The 13,056-nt window shown below is 44.0% G+C and overlaps 1 protein-coding gene across 2 annotated transcripts in view; it reads right to left on the bottom strand.

Moving 5' to 3' along the window:
- LOC128694602 (cytochrome P450 2D14) overlaps positions 1–13,056 on the bottom strand; it is a 45,517-nt gene that overhangs the window by 629 nt on the left and 31,832 nt on the right. For both annotated transcript variants that reach the window (XM_070095807.1, XM_070095808.1), the window contains 4 exons: positions 11,676–11,856; positions 10,827–10,942; positions 9,128–9,268; positions 1–743 (listed from right to left, as the gene is read on the bottom strand). The exon at positions 1–743 is cut by the window's left edge and continues 629 nt beyond it. In XM_070095807.1, the coding sequence (XP_069951908.1) occupies positions 565–743; positions 9,128–9,268; positions 10,827–10,942; positions 11,676–11,856 (617 nt within the window). In that variant the 3' untranslated portion in view covers positions 1–564. The remainder of the gene's footprint in view (positions 744–9,127; positions 9,269–10,826; positions 10,943–11,675; positions 11,857–13,056) is intronic.

The following is a 13,056-nucleotide window of genomic DNA, read 5'->3' as shown; positions in this document are numbered from 1 at the left end:
ATCAACAAGGTAAGTGGGACATCAATATGTCTGATGTTCCTGTTGTTCTGGATCAACAAGGTAAGTGGGACATCAATATGTCTGATGTTCCTGTTGTTCTGGATCAACAAGGTAAGTGGGACATCAATATGTCTGATGTTCCTGTTGTTCTGGATCAACAAGGTAAGTGGGACATCAATATGTCTGATGTTCCTGTTGTTTTAGATGAGTAAAGTTGGACGTCAACTTTCCTCTGTTTGTGTTGTTGTCGATCAGTAAAGTGAGTGGAAAGTCAGCTATCTTTTGTTCTTTTTTTTTAGGAAACAAAGCCTTGCAAGAGCTATTATAACATCAAATATTAACTTATTGCCATATTGTAGATGTAGAAAAGCAGTTAATACGCTGTAAATTTTTAAGAAGACATTATAGAAACCGCCTTAGATTATGCGACTTTATGATGGCTTTGATTATGGGACTTTAGTTTATAGGACTTTACAGAAGTATTCGTTGACAATATTGCCATAATTCAGAATTCGTAGAGAGATCTCTGTCACGGTGTAGTTGTCACGCAGGAGGAGGTAGGCCCTACAGATGCGGTCTCACGTGAGCTACAGCATTGAACTCGACGGGAGCGTTGAAAGTGTAGAGGTTGCCAGGTGGGACCTCTTCCCCCACTAGGGTGAAGGTGAATTTCTGGAAGAGGCTGGAGAGGAAGACGAAGACCTCCATGCGAGCCAGAGCTTCACCGACACACTGCCGCTTCCCTGCAAGAATACAACAGACACTGTAGTGGAAGGCAAGGAAGAAGAGGTGCAAAGACGTTGCATCTTTTCACAGTTAACCTATGCTTAGAGGAGAAAATTTTAGCGATGCTTCCATCAGGAATTTTACACCCTAATACACATGAAACACTAGAGTTACCCAGACAATAACAGTCGCAATGTATTGTTTGCCCTCGAGTAGCGACTTATTGTGTACAGAGATGTTTATGTAGTAGATAATTATTTTGTTAATCAATATTTTATTAGTGTATCGACGTGTCTCACCTCGATATGGACTCTGAAGTCCACCCGAATAATACAACCGAAAAGTTTTATATGCAATAATTTCGCAAGAATCATTCTGAACATAACGAAAAAAATATATTTCATTGTGTTTGTTTATTATTAAATTATTGTAAACTTATCTAAAATACATTTAGTTGGGTTAAGTTAAATTAAATTGCGCTTGTTATAATAAGGTTAGGTAAGTTTTCTAAGGTTCTTTTGGCACAAAATTACTATTTTTTATATTAACCTAAATGAAAAAAATATATATCTTGAAGTATAGCGTATGAGAAAATATTAGAAAGGACTTAACTGTAAATGAGTTCTTGCTAATTAACCACTTTTACCTATTCGGCAGCATGTTGCTTTACCTGCTTTTCTGTCTTCGTGTTTGGCTTCCAGTGCATTAGTCAAGAAGATAGTTCCCGAACGCTTGAGAGACTTGGTAGGAGGTCAAGACCCCAGGTTTACTGAAGCAGCGATTCGGTGGGACACCCTTACAGACTCCTCCAGTAGACCAGCTCCTCCCGAAGAGCACAAACAGTCCCATTGGGAAAAACCGATCATGGAAAATATCGCCAACACAATGCTCTCCAATGCTTCAGGAAAGGACAAAGCTCGTCTCCTGGCAGTGAAGGCACCACACTCAGGAGATTTCCTGTTAGCTGTTCCCAATTCCTCCCTGGGCACCCGACTCGACCCACAGGCCATTCGGATTGGTGTTGCTCTTCGCCTAGCCGCCCCCATCCTCACCGAACATAGGTATATTTGCGGCAGGGTGACAGCTGATCAATTCGGACTTTATGGTCTCGTGTGTCACACAGCAGAAGGGAAGTATGCCAGACATGAGGAGGTCAATGACATCATAAAGAGAAGCCTCCCCACAGCCCGTTGCCCAGCTCAACGGGAACCCCAAGTACAGAGGTCTGATGGAAGTCAAAAGAGTCCTGATGGAGTGACTATGCTACCCTGGAAGGATTGAAAGCAGATTGCCTGGGACTACACCTGTGCCGCCACATTGGCAGACACCTACTTGCCATACTCTGTAGTGGAAGGGGGTGGAGCTGCCAGCCACAGGGAGACCCAGAAGATCCGAAAATATGAAGACCTTCCCCATTGCTATAACTTCATTCCAATAGGGTCGGAGACCCTTGGAGCATAGGGCAAGTGTGCTCTAAAGTTTCTCAAAGAGCTGGGTGAAAAGCTCATCATAGAAACCAAGGACCACAGGGCGACCAGCTTCCTCTTTCAGAGACTCAGTGTTGCGATCCAGAGAGGAAATGCCTGCAGCATTCTGGGCACGCGGCCCACCGCAGGGGAGCTGGACGAAGTATTCGAGATGTAGCTCTGAGTTACATAAGAACATAAGAACATAAGAACGAAGGAACACTGCAGAAGGCCTACTGGCCCATGCGAGGCAGGTCCAAGTCTCCTACCGGCTTAAGCCAATGCACCCAACCTAGTCAGGTCAGGTCACATTGACTTAAGGGAGGAACACGGCAACCGACCTGGTAGCACAAGCTATCAGGTCTAACTCACACCCACCCACATCTACTCATGTATTTATCCAACCTATTTTTAAAGCTACACAACGTTCTGGCCTCTATAACGGTACTTGGGAGTTTGTTCCACTCATCCACAACTCTATTACCAAACCAGTACTTTCCTATATCCTTCCTGAATCTGAATTTTTCCAACTTAAAACCATTGCTGCGAGTCCTGTCTAGGCTAGATATTTTCAGCACACTATTTACATCCCCTTTATTTATTCCTGTCTTCCATTTATACACCTCAATCATATCCCCCCTAATTCTACTTCTTTCTAGAGAGTACAGTTTCAGGGCCCTTAGTCTATCCTCATAGGGAAGGTTTCTGATACATGGGATCAACTTTGTCATCCTCCTTTGTACATTTTCCAGAGAATTTATATCCATTCTGTAATACGGTGACCAAAACTGTGCAGCATAATCTAAATGAGGCCTAACCAAGGATGTATAGAGTTGAAGAACAACCTGAGGACTCCTATTATTTATGCTTCTTGATATGAAGCCAAGGATTCTATTAGCTTTATTGCGAACACTTATGCACTGTTGTCTTGGTTTCAGATTACTGCTAACCAGAACTCCTAAATCTTTTTCGCAATCCGTAATATTAAGATCTACATTATTTAGTTAATGTGTGGCATGGTTATTGTCCTGTCCAACATTTAGAACTTTGCATTTGTCTATATTAAACTGCATCTGCCACTTCTCCGACCACTGCATCAGTCTATTCAAATCTTCCTGGAGTGCTCGAATGTCCTCGTCAGAATGAATTCGACGGCCTATTTTGGTGTCATCGGCAAACTTGCCGATGTCGCTCTTTATGCCCTCATCTATGTCGTTTATGTAGATTGTGAACAGCAGGGGGCCCAACACTGACCCCTGCGGAACACCGCTCGTGACACTTCCCCACTCTGATTTCTCCCCATTTATGCAAACTCTCTGCTGCCTATTTGTCAACCATGCCTCTATCCAGGAAAAAATTTCTCCTCCTATTCCATGTGCTTTAATTTTCCTCAATAGTCTCTGATGTGGGACCCTGTCAAAAGCCTTACTGAAGTCCATATACACAATATCATATTCATTACCATGATCTACCTCCTCAAATACCTTAGTGAAAAAAGTTAATAAATTCGTAAGGCAGGAACGCCCCTTTGTAAAACCATGCTGAGATTCGTTGATTAATTTATGCTTTTCAAGGTGGCTACGAACTGCCTCGGCAATTATTGATTCCATAAATTTTCCCACTATGGAGGTTAGGCTTATTGGTCTATAGTTCGAAGCTAAGGACCTGTCACCTGTTTTGAAAATAGGTATCACATTTGCCATTTTCCACTTATCTGGCACCATGCCAGTTTGTAGTGATATGTTGAAAAGATTAGCCAAAGGTGTGCTAAGCTCCTCTTTACATTCCTTTAGAACCCTTGCATACAGTTCATCAGGGCCTGGGGATTTGTTAGGTTTTAATTTATCTATTTGCCTAAGGACCATGTCACTTGTGACCCTAATAGTGCACAGTTTATTATCGTCCTGTTCTACATAATTTATCATTACTGGAATATCGCTGGTATCCTCCTGTGTAAAAACTGAGAGGAAGTATGTGTTAAAAATTCTACACATTTCCTTATCACTGTCAGTGAGCTGACCCGAGGAACTTTTGAGTGGGCCTATCTTGTCCCTGATCTTACTTCTGTATACCTGAAAGAATCCTTTTGGGTTAGTCTTCGATTCTCTTGCAACTTTAACCTCATAATCTCTTTTTGCTTTTCTAATTCCCTTTTTTATTTCTCTCTTTAACTGAATATATCGATTTCTCAATTGCCCCTCTCCTCTTTTGATTTGCCTATATATGCCTCTCTTTTGACCAATCAGATATTTTAATCTATTGTTCATCCATTTAGGATCATTTTTGTTTGATCTGAATTCCCTATTTGGAACATAATTTGACTGAGCAGCTAGAACTATGCCCTGGAAAGCATCATATCGGCAACCATCACCACCTACCTGACCCTTAGTCAGGTCATTCCAGTTCAGCCCACCTGAGTAATTTTTCAGTCCTATGAAATCAGCCAAGCGAAAGTCAGGGACGGAGACTTGATTGCCATTATTAGGGGAATTCCATGATATATTAAAACTGAGTGATTTGTGATCACTTTCCCCAAGCTCATCATTAACCTCAAGATTATTAATTAGTGTTTCCCTACTGGCAAGAACCAAGTCAAGGAGGTTATTTCCCCTAGTTGGCTCTGTCACAAACTGTTTTAAAAAACAATCCTGGATCGTATCAAGAAAGTCACCTGACTCTAAATTTCCTGTCAAATTGCTCCAGTCAATCTGTCTATAGTTGAAATCTCCCATTAGCACAACATTTTCGTATGTAGATGCCTTACGAATTTCGTCCCATAGAAGTTTACTGCACTCCCTATCAAGATTTGGGGCCCTGTAAATCACACCCAAAATTAGTTTTTCTCGGCCCTCGAGAAGCTGTAACCAAACAGATTCAGTGGCTGACGCTTCTAATTTAATATCTTGTCTAACACAACAATTTAAATTGTCTCTGACATACATCGCTACTCCACCACCTTTCCTGTTGACCCTGTCAGTGTGGAATAATTTATAGCCTTGTATGTGACATTCAGAGGGCATCTCTCTATCTTTCAGATTGAGCCAGGTCTCTGTTATAGCAATAATATCTATGTTTCCTGCACTTGCAATTAATCTTAGCTCATCTATCTTATTTCTTACACTCCTGCTATTAGTATAGTAAACCTTAAGGGAGCTAGTCCCTTGCTGCCCTCTGCTGTCCCCCTTTGTTTGCTGACCTGATCTATTGTCTTTATTTATAACTTCATGCTGAATGCCTTTTATACATTTACTGTTTCCAACCCAAGTGTTGCAACCTGCTTGTTTCCCACACACACCCATACCTCTATCTTCCATCAGTTTAAAATCATAGGCATTTCACCAATGGCCTTCTCAATCGAGTCTGCAAGTGCTACCTATGTTGTTTTACTTTCTGTTGTATTTTTTGTGAATGTTTGGCCAATGTATTTTGTCTTTAAATAAAACATACTTGAAATATAGGGGGTGGTAGGAGAAAATTCTCAAACAGCTTCAGGGAAAACCTTGAGTTTTCCCTGAAGCAAGTTTATTCTTTTCTCTGAGGATGAGGGTCCCCAGGACAGTTCTAGAGGTATATATATATATATATATATATATATATATATATATATATATATATATATATATATATATATATATATATATATATATATATACATATGTGTGTGTGTGTGTGTGTGTGTGTGTGTGTATAGTTTCTTTACATGCTTGGCTAGGTAAGGGTTCCTAACTGGTGCTGCATATTCGAATATGGACCTAACGTGCACGGTGTACAGGGTCCTGAACGATTCCTTATTTAGATGTCGGACTGCTGCTCTTAGGTTTGCTAGGCGCCCATATGCTGCAGCAGTTATTTGGTTGATGTGAGCCTCAGGAGATGTTCCCGGTGTTATACTCACACCAATATCCTTTTCCTTGAGTGAGGTTTGTAGGTTTTGGCCCCTAGACTGTACTCCGTCTGTGGTCTTCTTTGCCTTTCCCCAATCTTCATGACTTTGCACTTGGTGGGGTTGAACTCCCGGAGCCAGTTTCTGGACCAGGTCTGCAGTCTGTCCAGATCCCTCTGTAGTTCTGCTTGGTCTTCGTCCGACTGAATTCTTCTCATCAACTTCACATCATCTGCAAACTGGGACATTTCGGAGTCTATTCCTTCCGTCATGTCGTTCACGAATACCAGAAACAGCACCGGTCCTAAGACTGATCCCTGTGGCACCCCACTCGTTACCAGCGCCCACTCTGACACCTCGCTACGTACCATGACTCGATGTTGTCTTCCTGACAGGTATTCCCTGATCCACTGTAAGTGCCTTCCCTGTTATCCCTGCCTGGTCCTCCAGCTTCCGCACTAATCTCTTGTGTGGAACTTTGTCAAACGCCTTCTTACAGTTCAAGAAAAGGCAATCTACCCACCCCTCTCTCTCTTGTCTTATTGCTATCACCCTGTCATAGAACTCCAGTAGGTTTGTGACGCAGGATTTCCCGTCCCTGCAACAGTGCTGGCTGTTGTTGATAAGCTCATTCCTTTCTAGGTGCTCCACCACTCTTCTCCTGATAATTTTATCCATGACCTTGCATACTATACACGTCAGTGACACTGGTCTGCAGTTTAATGCTTCGTGTCTGTTTTCTTTTTTAAAAATTGGGACCACATTTGCTGTCTTCCATACTTCCGGTAGTCATCTTGTTTCCATATATGTGTTGAAGATAGTTGTTAGTGGCACATACAGCGCCTCTGCTCCCTCTCTCATGACCCATGGAGAGATGTTATCCAGCCCTATCGCCTTTGAGGTATCTAGCTCGCTTAACAGCCTCTTCACTTCTTCCTCGGTTGTATGTATTGTGTCCAACACTTGACGGTGTACTCCACCTCTCTGCCTTTCTGGAAGCCCTTCTGTCTCCTCTGTGAACACTTCTTTGAATCTCCTGCTGAGCTCCTCACATACATCGTGGTCGTTTTTTGTGACCTCCCCTCCTTCCTTCCTCAGCCTGATTATCTGGTCATTGACTGTTGTTTTCCTCCTGATGTGACTGTACAACAGTTTAAGGTCAGATTTCGTTTTTGCTGTTATGTCATTCTCATTGCCTTTAGGCCTCCTGTCTTACCTGTGCATATTCATCTCTGGCTCTACGACTGGTCTCCTTATTCTCCTGGGTCCTTTGCCTTCTATACTTCTTCCATTCCCTAGCACACTTGGTTTTGGCCTCCCTGCACCTTTGGGTGAACCATGGGCTCAACCTGGCTTTTTCATTATTCCTGTTACCCTTGGGTACAAACCTCTCCTCAGCTTCCTTGCATTTTGTTGTCACATATTCCATCATCTCGTCTACTGACTTCCCTGCCAGTTCTCTGTCCCACTGAACCCCGTTGAGAAAGTTCTTCATGCTTGCGAAGTCCCCTTTCTTGTAATTTGGCTTCATTCAGCCCTTCTTGCTTCCCCCTCCACTTGTAACTCTGCTATGTATTCGAAGCTTAAAACCACATGATCACTGACCCCAAGGGGTCTTTCATATGTGATGGCCTCAATATCTGCACTATTCAAGGTGAATACTAGGTCCAGTCTCGCTGGTTCATCCTCTCCTGCCTTTGGTAGTGTCCCTTACGTGTTGGTACACGAGGTTTTCCAGTACCACCTCCATTATCTTAGCCCTCCACGTTTCTTGGCCCCCATGTGGATCCAAGTTCTCCCAATTGATTTCCTTGAGGTTGAAGTCACCCATGATCAGTAGCTTTGCCCTGCTCGCATGAGGCCTTGTGGCCACTTTAGCCAGTGTGTCAACCATCGCTTTATTACTCTCATCATACTCTTGCCTTGGCCTCCTGCTGTTCTGTGGTGGGTTATACATCACAGCAATTACCACATTGGGACCTCCAGACTTAAGCTTTAGTACTATGTAATCACTTCTCCTCTGTCTCCTCTCTCCAGCTCATCAAAATCCCATCGGTTTTTGATCAGCAGTGCCACTCCTCCACCCCCTCTGTTCACTCTGTCTTTCCTCAGGATCTGATATCCCGTTGGAAAGATGGCATCTGTTATCATCCCTGTGAGCTTGGTTTCTGTGAGGGCTATGCTGTCCGGTGATGCCTCTTTGACTCTTTTGTGCCACTCCTCCCACTTATTTGTTATTCCATCAGCGTTGGTGTACCATACCTTCAGTTTTCTCTCCAGCACTGTGTTTTGGGGGGTCTGTGAGGTGGGGGACCTGGCAGTGTACAGTGGGATTCTACAGTGTAGTGTGAGGTGGGAGCTGTGAGTGTGGATTGCGATCTGTGTTGGGATAGCGTGATTGTTTGTGTGGTTCTGGGGGTGCTTGCTCTTGTTGCTCTGCCCTGCTCTGGAGTGTTTGTGTGTGTGTGTGTCCCCTTGTTGCTGTGTCCCATCTCTGGAACATCCTGTCTTTGTCCACCTTGTCAATTCCTTTCAGTATTGTGTATGTCGTTATCATGTCGTCCCTATCTCTCCTGTCCTCCAGTGTCGTCAGGTCGATTTCCCTTAACCTCTCCTCGTAGGACATACTCCTTAGCTCTGGGACTAGTCTTGTTGCAAACCTTTGCATTTTCTCTAGTTTCTATACGTGTTTGGCTAGGTGTGGTGTCTGTGTGTGTGGGGGTGTATATAAATATATTCAAAATAACTTATAATCAGCGACTATCAATTAATAAACAAGAAAGGACAGGGATTCGAACAGTGGTCCTGACAGGTAGTAGGTCCAGTGCTGCACCAGTTACCTACGAGGCTTACAATAGGAAGGTTTTACTGAGAGCCCTTCTGTGGCAAGATGTGTGTCAGTGTTAGACCTGCGGTAACGCTGAACCGTTACCTATCAGTACCATGAATCGAACCACCGTCCATTCTGGTGTTTATTCATGGGCCGTCGGTTTCTGGTGACTATCTTAAGTTACATTAAGTCATTTTAGGGGGGAAAATAACACTGACTTACCTATTCCAAATGGGACAAAGGCCCCATTCTTTACGTATTTGCCATTATCGTCGAGGAAATTGTTTGGGTCAAACTCATCAGGATTCTTCCATAACTTCGGGTCTGTCATGGCGTCCTCCATGTTGGCCAAGAACACCGTCCCTGCGGGAGAATATCACGACTAAATTTCAATCTTGATATCACAGGCACAAAGAATTGTGATTCTTAGGGGATTCGTACTAAGACGCTCTCGTTACCCTTCACCATTTGTAAATAATAATAAACTTAACAACCTGTGAAGTACTTGCTGGCACCTAGCAGTACCCTCAACCACCTGTGAAGTACTTGCTGGCACCTAGCAGTACCCTCAACAACCTGTGAAGTACTTGCTGGCACCTAGCAGTACCCTCAACCACCTGTGAAGTACTTGCTGGCACCTAGCAGTACCCTCAACAACCTGTGAAGTACTTGCTGGCACCTAGCAGTACCCTCAACCACCTGTGGAGTACTTGCTGGCACCTAGCAGTACCCTCAACCACCTGTGGAGTACTTGCTGGCACCTAGCAGTACCCTCAACCACCTGTGGAGTACTTGCCAGTAACTAGCAGTACCCTCAACCACCTGTGGAGTACTTGCCAGTAACTAGCAGTACCCCAAGCCACCTGTGGAGTACTTGCCAGTAACTAGCAGCACCCTCAACCACCTGTGGAGTACTTGCCAGTAACTAGCAGTACCCCAAGCCACCTGTGGAGTACTTGCCAGTAACTAGCAGTACCCTCAACCACCTGTGAAGTACTTGCCAGTAACTAGCAGTACCCTAAACCACCTGTGGAGTACTAGCCGTAATTAGCAGTACCCTCAACCACCTGTGAAGTACTTGCCAGTAACTAGCAGTACCCTAAACCACCTGTGGAGTACTAGCAGTAACTAGCAGTACCCTCAACCACCTGTGGAGTACTTGCCAGTAACTAGCAGTACCCCAAGCCACCTGTGGAGTACTTGCCAGTAACTAGCAGTACCCTCAACCATCTGTGGAGTACTTGCCAGTAACTAGCAGTACCCTCAACCACCTTTGGAGTACATGCCAGTAACTAGCAGTACCCTCAACTATCTGTGGAGTACTTGCCAGTAACTAGCAGTATGCTCAACCATCTGTGGAGTACTTGCCAGTAACTAGCAGTACCCTAAACCACCTGTGGAGTACTTGCCAGTAACTAGCAGTATGCTCAACCATCAGTGGAGTACTTGCCAGTAACTAGCAGTACCCTCAACCACCTGTGGAGTACTTGCTAGTAACTAGGAGGACCTTAAGCCACCTGTGGAGTACTTGCCAGTAACTAGCAGTACCCTCAACCACCTGTGGAGTACTTGCCAGTAACTAGCAGTATGCTCAACCATCTGTGGAGTACTTGCCAGTAACTAGCAGTACCCTAAACCACTTGTGGAGTACTTGCCAGTAACTAGCAGTATGCTCAACCATCTGTGGAGTACTTGCCAGTAACTAGCAGTACCCTCAACCACCTGTGGAGTACTAGCCGTAATTAGCAGTACCCTCAACCACCTGTGAAGTACTTGCCAGTAACTGCAGTACCCTAAACCACCTGTGGAGTACTAGCAGTAACTAGCAGTACCCTCAACCACCTGTGAAGTACTTGCCAGTACCCTACAGTTTTCTCAACAGCTTGCTGAGTAGCTATAAGTATTCACGACAAAAAGTTACCTTTGGGAATGTCATAGCCTTCGAAGTTGCAATCTTCCAGTGCACAGTGAACAACGAAAGCTATGAGGTTCAAGACCCTCTGCACCTCGTGTATAGTGGCTCGTGTGTAGGGCAGCCTGAAACACAGGTGAGAAGTGAGGATAGAAGCAAAGATTAATGCAATAATTGTATCCAGGGGGATACAACTGCCTGGCGAAATATGAAGTAAACAGGTTTTGAGAAGGCGGTATTATAAGTCTTGGGAAAGAAAATGTACAAATTGCACAACAGGTGTTTATTGGAGCAATATATCGTGTAGAGTTTTAGGAAGTCAAAGGGAAGAGTTTACCCAATTAAAACTTGTTTCACGACCTATATATTTTCTTCGGTGGTGGGGGGCAGAAGGCGATTCGGATCCGTAATTCTTAAGTGGAGTTTACCTGGAGAGGGTTTCGGGGGTCAACGCCCCCGCGGCCCGGTCTGACAGGCAAAATTATTTCAAATAGAGGTCTGCTACCCATTTTTGGACAACACTACATACACAAACAAATATAAGACTGATGGACTGAACACATCGACTCCAGGCTGAGGGACTGATTACTTCAGTCTCCTTCTCATTTTTCACCGTCCTTCTCTGTATTGAACTGAAAAAACCAATGACTGGCGAAACGTTTCCTCAGTATAAATTCCCAAATGTAGCACAAGTATCTCATTCTTCAACATAAACAAATCAATGCTACCAATATACATCTAGCAATATACAGCACAGTGTATTAATATGAACAGTCTTCAATATCAGCCATATCCTAACAAGTTCCATGTCTAGAAGAAGACACTATCCTAATTCACATAATATTGCTGGTTCCTTACGATTCCAGATCGGCGTAGCAAGGTAATCTCTCCCTGCCGATGACCTCGTCCAGTTCCTGATGGACTCGCTGCTGGACGTCTGGGTGCTTGGCCACCAGGTACATCCCCATGGTCAGGGTGCTCGCGGTGGTCGCCATCCCCGCCGCAAACATCTCAAACATCACCGCTCTCAACTGGTGCTCTGCCAACAACATCAACACCAGGTCAATGAAAATCTGTTTCAGTGTTACACGCATTTTCATGGTGTCTTATCCCACCCCTGATTATTGCTATCGAGGCTACAGCTGCCCATATAGAAATCATCTGTGCACTCTGTGGCTGAGTTGGTGTCTCAGTTGATTTGCACTTCCGTAAACCATACAAGAAGTTGGCAAAAGTTTTTCGAGGTTATTAAGTACTCTTCTTTAGCTGGAGAATTTGACACTTTTGCAACATTCGGGAATCTATAATGTGGAAACGTTATAGCTTATATGCTGCACTTTTCTCAGGACTGATGAACACATCAACTCAAGGCTAAGGGACCGATTACCTCAAACTCCTTTCTCATCTTCCACCATTTATCTCTATTCCGGGCCCAGGACACCACTTTCAGCAGTAAAGAGTCTCAAATGCTACAAAATTGTCTAATTCTTCAAGTCGTCGGTTCGTTAAACCATTTATATCACTCTTCATTAGTGCCACCAGAAAAAAAACAGGAAAACGTAAATGTACCACTCAACTTTTGCCAACTATTTTCTTGACTTTGGATTGGTCTTTTGAAATGCAATATTCATGCATTTTGTGAATTTTCGTCACATATAATATGTCTACATTTCGGTAAATTAGACTGATATCCGAGTATCTAGATATCTTCTGAAAAGGTCATAGCTTGCCAGAAATGCCACCTTTTTTTAGATCACCCAGCAGACACTGGATCAATAACACCCAAAACTTATTTATTCCTAGGAGAGCGGGGCAGCAGATGTTAGAAGTCTTGCATATATTTATCCAAGCGCCCCAGGATTGACCCCAGGCCCTTCGGTTTTGATCAGAAGGCACCATCCCCAAGTTTACGGTCTACCTCGAGTTCAACACTAGAAAACAGCGTGAACTCACCTAGTTGTACTCACCTAGTTGAGGTTGCGGGGGTCGAGTCCGAGCTCCTGGCCCCCCTCTTCACTGATCGCTACTAGGTCACTCTCCCTGAGCCGTGAGCTTTATCATACCTCTGCTTAAAGCTATGTATGGATCCTGCCTCCACTACATCGCTTCCCAAACTATTCCACTTACTGACTACTCTGTGGCTGAAGAAATACTTCCTAACATCCCTGTGATTCATCTGTGTCTTCAGCTTCCAACTGTGTCCCCTTGTTACTGTGTCCAATCTCTGGAACATCCTGTC

This window comes from Cherax quadricarinatus, chromosome 51 (genome assembly GCF_038502225.1).
Source record: "Cherax quadricarinatus isolate ZL_2023a chromosome 51, ASM3850222v1, whole genome shotgun sequence".
Lineage (NCBI taxonomy): Eukaryota > Metazoa > Arthropoda > Malacostraca > Decapoda > Parastacidae > Cherax > Cherax quadricarinatus.
Note: the sequence above shows the minus strand (reverse complement) of the source record. Positions and strands in the feature narration are given on the sequence as shown.